Raw genomic sequence first — 7,500 nt, forward strand, 5'->3', positions numbered from 1 at the left:
AAGTGAGAATGAATAAGTGTAAGTAGGATTAGGAGTATAAATGTGAAAGAAATATCAGTAAGTGTAAGTGAGTGTAAGTAGGAATTAATGCGTAAGTAGATATGCGTAAGTACGTGTAAGTAATGTGAATATACATAAATTCCGTAAGTAGGAATTAAGTGTAAGTAGATTTATGAGTAAGTATGTGTAAATAACGTGAATAAACGTAAATGAATGTGAGTAGGGGGTTAACAAGTGTAAGTACATATGAGTATGTATGTGTAAGTGTGAATGTAAGTAGGAATTTCAGGCCCGTAATTTCTCCCATCTTTCCTGTCACTTCTTATTGCTTTTCTTTCCTTCACAAGTGGCTTTACATTGAGTGACAAGCCAAATGGTTTCCTGTAAGCCAAGAAACCATTTACAACGCTGGGTGGTAACCATATAACCAAACCATACGTGCTCCCTACGTGTCAACAAGTGGGTTGGTGGAGGGTTAGTGCCCCTCCCCGTAAAACAAATAACTCAAAGTCAAATGGCCACCCCTTATGGGATTATGGCGTCTGGCAATTTAAAAAAAAAATCAACAATTCTTTTTTTTTGGGGGGGGGAGGTGGACCAAAAATATATAATTCCGTACCACAAATTTAATATTAAACCGAAGCGCTTAAGTTTGCAGACCATCCGATATTTCTGAGTCTGCCTAAAACCCGATGTTCAAGGAGGTATATGTGTTTAAGGATGGGGGTGGGTGTTGAAATCAATGGCTTCACGTTCTGTCAGTCTTTTATTTTAACTCAAACTATGATTTCGTGTAATAATTTGGCCGTGTTACATCTTTCTTGCACTTTCCTGCCCCTTTACCAAGACTCTTCCTTCACGCCTGCGGTGGAATTCAAGTTACAGTATACCTCCCTGCCTCTGTTCTTATGGAAAGGATGAAATAGCCATTATCTAAATACGATTACGATGTGGTTTATAATCAGTTTGGATCAGATCTGGAAATATTCGATCAGACACACGTAGATTTATTTTAATTTCCTACAATACCCAAAACTTTCCATCCTTTTCATTTTCACCTCCAGCCACAGAAGCCCACGATCTTGGCTGAAGGTTTGACATTAATGTACAGAAAATATTAGCCCCCTCCAGCCCCCCCCCTCCCGGGAATTACGGCCCTGAATTAAATGTAAGTAGGTGCAAGAGTAAGTATGTGTAACTGGGAATAAGTAAGTGAGTGTAAGTAGGAATTAAGTGTAAGTAGATATGAATTAGTATGTGTAAGTGTAAGTGAATGTAAGTAGGTGTCAAGTGTAAGTAGATATGAATAAGCGTGTGTAAGTGTAAGTGAATGTCAGTAGGTGTTAAGTGTAAGTAGATATATGAGTAAGCATGTGTAAGTGTAAGTGAATGTAAGTAGGAATTAAGTGTAAGTAGATATGAATAAGCATGTGTAAGTGTAAGTGAATGTAAGTAGGAATTAAGTGTAAGTAGATATGAATAAGCATGTGTAAGTGTAAGTGAATGTAAGTAGGAATTAAGTATAAGTAGATGTGAATAAGCATGTGTAACTAAGTGTAAGTGAATGTAAGTAGGAATTAAGTGTAAGTAGATATGAATAAGCATGTGTAAGTGTAAGTGAATGTAAGTAGGAATTAAGTGTAAGTAGATATGAATAAGCATGTTTAAGTGAATGTAAGTAGGAGTGAATAAGTGTTAAGTGACAGGTGAGAGAGGCAGGTGTAAGTTGGTTCCGGGTTGGGTTAAGTAACTAAAATGATTCTCTCTCTCTCCCTCTCTCTCTCTCTCTCTTGATTCCTTTCCTCCTTCCCTTCATCTCTTTTCCTCTTCCCCTTCCTTCCTTCCTTCCTTCCTTCCTTCCTTCCTCCCTTCCTTCCTTGCTTCCTTCCTTCCTCCCTTCCTTCCTTCCTTCCTTCTCTATGCCTTGTTCGACTCCTTCCTTCCCTGTTCCTTCCTTCCCTCCCTCATCCTTTCCCTCCTTCTTTCCTCCTTTCCTCTCCTTTTTCCTCCGTCTTTCCTTCCCTCCCTTTCTTCCTCCTCTTCTTCCTCCTTCATTCCTTCCTTCTTCCCCCCTTTCATCCTTCCTTCCTTATTCCTTCATCCCTTCCCTCCTTCCTACCTTCCTTCCTTCCTTTCTTCCTTCCCTATTCTTTGTTCCCCTCTTCCGTTCCTTCCTTCCACTTTTCCTCCTTCCTTCCTTCCTTCCCCTCCTCCCTCCCTTCCTTCCTTCCTTCCTTGCCCTTTTTCCTCTTCCTTCCTTTCCTCCTTCTTTCCCTCCTTCCTCCCTTCCTTCTTTCCCTCCTTCTTCCCTTCCTTCTTTCCCTCCTTCTTCCCTTCCTTCTTTCCCTCCTTCCTTCCTTCCTTCCCTCCCTCCCTCCCTCCTTCCCTCCTTCCTTCCTTCCTTCCCACTCTCTTTTTATTTACTCACTCAAGCCTCTTTGTTTACTTGGCTGCCATGCCTCTCAAATACACTGTTATGATGTGTGTGTGTGTGTGTGTGTGTGTGTGTGTGTGTGTGTGTGTGTGTGTGTGTGTGTGTGTGTGTGTGTGAGAGAGCAGATATGGTTCAAATAATAGTCCGGATGTGTGTTTGTGTGTTTGTGTGTGTGTGCGTGTGTGTGTACGGTAAACAAGTGGTAAGGTGCACGTGTCTGTACGTCTCTTCCTGTGTACACTTCTTTCACCCGTGACTGTGGGGGGGGGAGTAAGGGAGGAAGGAGAGAAGGAGGGAAGGAAGAAGACAGAGGAAGAAAGAGAAGAAAGAAGGAGGGAAGGGAGGAAGATAGGAGGAAGGAGAGAAGGAGGGAAGGAAAGACAGAGGAAGAAAGGGAAGAAAGAAGGAGGGAAGGGAGGAAGATAGGAGGAAGGGAGGGAAGAAAGAAAGGATGAAGACAAAGGGAGGAAGGAAGAAGGGAGGGAGTGAAGGAGGGAAGGGTGGAAGATTGGTGGAAGGGGGGAAGAAAGGAAGGGAGGAAGAAAAAGGAGGAAGAGGGGAGGAAGGCAGTGAGGGAGGGAAAGATGAATGAGGGAGTAAAGTGAAGGAAGAAAGGGAAGGAGGAAAGAAAGTAATGGAGGTATGGAGGAAGGAAGGAAGGAGAAAAAGGATGAAGGTATGAGAAAAGGAAGAGGAACTGCAAGGAAGGAAGGAAGAAGGAAGGAAGGAAGGAAGGAAGGAAAGAAGGCTAGTGAAGGGAGAAAAGGAAGGAGTGAGGGAAGACCAGAGTGAAGAAGGAAGAGGTGGAAGGAATGAGGGAAGGTAAGAGAAGAAGGAAGATGGAAAGAAGGAAGGAAGGGAAAAGAGAAATAGGGGGGAAGGGAAGAGAGAGGGAGGAGGGAAGTAAGATTGACGGAAGAAGGTAGGGGAAGGTAAGAGAGAAGGAAGGAGGGAGGGAAGGAAAGAGAAGAGAAGAAAGAAGGAAAATGGAAAGGAAGAAAGTGGGAGGGAAAACGAAGAAGAAAAGATGGAGGGGAGGTAAGGAAGGAGGAAAGACAAGAATGAAAATGGGAGGGAAGAAAAGAAGGAAGGCAAGAGAGAAGGAAGGAAGGAAGCAGGGAAGGAAGGAAGGACGGAGGGAAGGCAAGACAGGAGACAGAGAGAGAAAGGAGGAAGGAAGGAGTTAAGAAGTGCGGAGAGGAAGGAAAGAAGGAAGACTGGAAGGATGAAGGGTGGAAACAGACGAAGAAATACAAAGACAACATGGGAAGTACAATTAATGGAAAAATTAATGGAGTAAAAGTAATTATATTTAGGATCAAACTTCCATGCATCAAACGAGTATAGAATGGAAAATTGGCAGGCTCTCCTCCGCCCACCACTCCCTCCGATTAACTACTTTCCAATTCGTAATATTTACTCTAGACTGTAAAATAAAAGTTCTCAGGTTTATCTAGATGGGATGTGTAAATAATGTATCTTTTACTTTTTCTTATTCCTGCCCAGCCTTATCTTTTGGTGGGATTAAGACGATGATGATGATGATGATGATGGTGATGATACTGATGATGATGATGATGATGATGATGCTGATGATGATGATGGTGATGATACTGATGATGATGATGATGATGGTGATGATACTGATGATGATGACGATGATGATGATTAGCCTACATGGATGAGTGGTCCTTCTAGCTTGGTAGTCTGTTCATATTTCTTCTCTTGTGCCTTCCTCTTCCTATATGATTTAAATAGTAGTTGTTGTAGTAGTAGCAGGAGGAGGAGGAGGAGCTGTAATAGTAGTGGTAGTAGTAGTAATAGCAGTAGTAGTACCAGCAATAATAGTAGTGATAGTAGTAGTAGTAGTAGTAGTAGTAGTAATAATAATAATAATAATAATAATAACCATAACAATAACGCTGACAATCTCCCTTTACAGAGCCTTAATCGCGACACCCTACTGGAAGCCGCCAATGGGATGCGAGTACCAGCCCTCCAGATCTTCACCCACGCCCTCACCTACTTCAGAGACCACGCCCTGAGGGAGCTGAGTGACCAGACGGGAGTGTGTGTGGTGGAGGAGGACGTGCGCTGGGTCATCACGGTGCCGGCGATTTGGAGTCATCCGGCTAAACAGTTCATGAGGACAGCCGCGTATCAGGTGAGAAAGAGAGAGACGAAGGAGGGATGAGAGGACTGAAGATGATGGTAAAATGATGGCAGAGATTAACTGGGATACAAAAGGACTCAAAAGAATGGTGTGTTCTTTCTCGTCAAAGCAACAAATCATTTTCCACTAATAATCATCGCTTTTCCAGGCTGGTATGGGCTCACCACAAAGGCCAGAACAACTCTTGATAGCGCTGGAACCTGAAGCGGCTGCAATATACTGTCGCCGATTGAGAAGGCACCAGTTGCTTCCTGAACGACCTCCTGAGCTGCGTCCATCTCGACACTCCTCACCCTGCAGCACAATCACGTCTTCCACCATCCAGTCTCCACCTATGCCAGCCTTACCTGAGCTAGACAGAGGTGGGTTCGTCTTTCTGAAGTAAATAAATGAATAAAAAAAAACGTTATCAAGGGATTATATGGTGATTCTTTATCTCTGTGACTAGTAACACTCTGGGGATCATACACTCCTGTGGCTTTTCATTTTTATACAAGCAAATTATTTTCCTACGTTAAAAAGTGCTGGAGTGGCGGGTTCCTCTTTTTTGGGGGCAATTTTTTTATCATCTTGGTACATTTTCAAGCTACTGTGTTCTGCCACATTCCTGAGTGTTAACCATAAACCAAAGCTAGCTAGAAACTCATCAAAGTACAACGCATGAAGTGTTGTTCCACGATTGCTCACCATTCTGCAAATTCCAGCTTGTGCGAGCAACAGTTCCATAAAATGATTTCCTTGTGAGGCAGACCTATTGGTGTTAACTGCTATGTAGTCTTTAGTTATACACAGAACCAAGCATTTGATAGGATTAATTCAGTCATATTAGTGTCATTATATTTTATAATTTTCTAATGCCAAATTGTCTAGTAAAATTTATTTACACTGACAACATTTACTTTGGTTAAAGAGAAGATTTAGCTGAGGTCCAGTGTATTTCAGGGGAGCTCATCTCTTTGCCATACCGGAGTCTGGAGACGGTTGCTGATTGGCTTCGGGAAGGTATAGGTCCACCAATCATATGCCAGTTACACGCACGTCTAACCTACTGTACCTATGCACGCCACAGTAGCAGGATTTCTCTATACAGTAATTTTGGGATGAGGAAGCATGCAAATGGTAGACTGTAATTCTATGTCTTTTTCAGTCTTTCATTAGTAACTACTGTAGCTTCAATACCACTGACTAATGCAACTATGTAGGTTTTTCAGACAATGGAAATGCTGACCACAGTGTTTACCATTATTTTGACACAACGTGAGACAAAACCAGACAGCAATACAGGATATGTAGAAGTGTTTGCTTAGTAAAGGTGACTAAGGGTTTGGACCTCTACTCATTTTTTCCTTATCCTGAAAGTAGATAAGCATATTTCTCTGTTATCATATAAGTTTATCACTGCTTGAATATACTCGACACATATTCAGTGTTGAACAAGGAAAATATTCTGCTTGATACCCTGGCTAATTACCACCACTACTTAAAACTACACTACACATAAATACTGTAAAGCTTTTGGTTCAGTGGGTCATTGTGAAGGCAACAAAGAATATCTCCACTGCTTCCTCAGTTTTTTTGTTTTTTTCTTTTTCTTCGTGCTATAGATTACACTTTATATACAGATAATCAAAGTGACAACAAACAGCCACAAATATCATACCCTGCTTGCTTCCAACTGGAAGGTTCATTTCAGAACCCTTGTGCCTTTCAAACTTCTCGTAGCCATTCAGTATTATTTTCAGGCTTTATACTTTACTTTCTCCCACAGCCAGATAGGCTTCTGTAATTTTATCAGAGGATTTCATTAAGAATAAACAGTTGTGTATTAATATATTTCCATTAAAATATCGTTAGTATTAAACTATTTAGCTTCTCTTCACATCAGATGCTTATCACATTTTATGAAATTCGAACTAAAGAACAACAACCGATTGCATTGTAATTCTGTGAATGTTGTGTCAGAAAAACAGAGCTATATTCTCCGTAAATACTACCGTTACTTACCAAACCTACTTAACTGGAATAAATGGTCCTTGCCTTTCCATGACTACCCTGCATCCTCATTTGATTTCACTCACAGTAAACAGGTAGGCAAGTTTTATAGCTTAAAACTTCTTTCTATAACTGGATGGACAGTGATTGTAGTACGTGTAATCTTTTGACAGATACTGTGGGAAGCTGTGTCTTTCAACCTAGTGTGAGCGACTGAAATTGAATATAACAGATTGTATTTGCATCGTCAAAACTAGGCTTGGCAAATTCTACCTCACATGAGTCAGTGTAGCTTAATAACTCTGGCTCCAAAAGAGAAAAAATTGGAGGTTTACTAAGAGACATGAGGAGAATAAGACAGTGAAGGAAAAGTTTACCAATGAAAGTTTTGCATAGTACAGTCAACGAAAGAGCCATCTTGAACACTGACGTTTTGTGTTATGTGTATCTAGCAATTCTGGTATTATGAAAATTTACGTTGATACCAATTTATTATGCTATATGAGGTGACAAAAGAGCGAATAATGCAAAGTTATTGAAATAAGACATAGTACAGTATTTGAAAACTGTCCATCCTGTCTTCCGGACTAAAAAGCAACGTGGAATTGATGCTGTGTTTGTTGACTGTTCAGTTTGCCAGGTACAGCCAACTTCCCTCCCTGTACAACAACTGTGATGGCGGTTTCCTTTTCTTAACAGCTTTATATTTCTTTCTGCTTCTTTCAGGTCGCTAACATTAACAAACATCAGTAAATCTTGGAGCTGCTGGCTTTGGGTGTAAGGGTACGGAGCTTGGGAGTTGTTTTATGCATTTTTTTAATATATAGTTTGTAAGTCATGGATGTATTCTGTCAAGTCAATGAATAGCCGTTCCTTTATTAGTGGCGTAGAAATTATAGCT

At 41.1% G+C, this 7,500-nt stretch overlaps 1 protein-coding gene across 1 annotated transcript in view; it reads left to right on the top strand.

Annotated features, from left to right (window-relative positions):
* The window catches only part of LOC145408520 (uncharacterized), a 118,720-nt gene that overhangs the window by 99,450 nt on the left and 11,770 nt on the right, over nt 1-7,500 (top strand). The window contains exons 7-9 of the mRNA XM_080279252.1: nt 4,377-4,598; nt 4,756-4,969; nt 5,550-5,609. Of these exons, the coding sequence (XP_080135378.1) occupies nt 4,377-4,598; nt 4,756-4,969; nt 5,550-5,609 (496 nt within the window). The remainder of the gene's footprint in view (nt 1-4,376; nt 4,599-4,755; nt 4,970-5,549; nt 5,610-7,500) is intronic.

This window comes from Coenobita brevimanus, chromosome 77 (assembly GCF_032717465.1).
Source record: "Coenobita brevimanus isolate Jiangsu-jjx chromosome 77, ASM3271746v2, whole genome shotgun sequence".
Taxonomy (NCBI): Eukaryota; Metazoa; Arthropoda; class Malacostraca; order Decapoda; family Coenobitidae; genus Coenobita; species Coenobita brevimanus.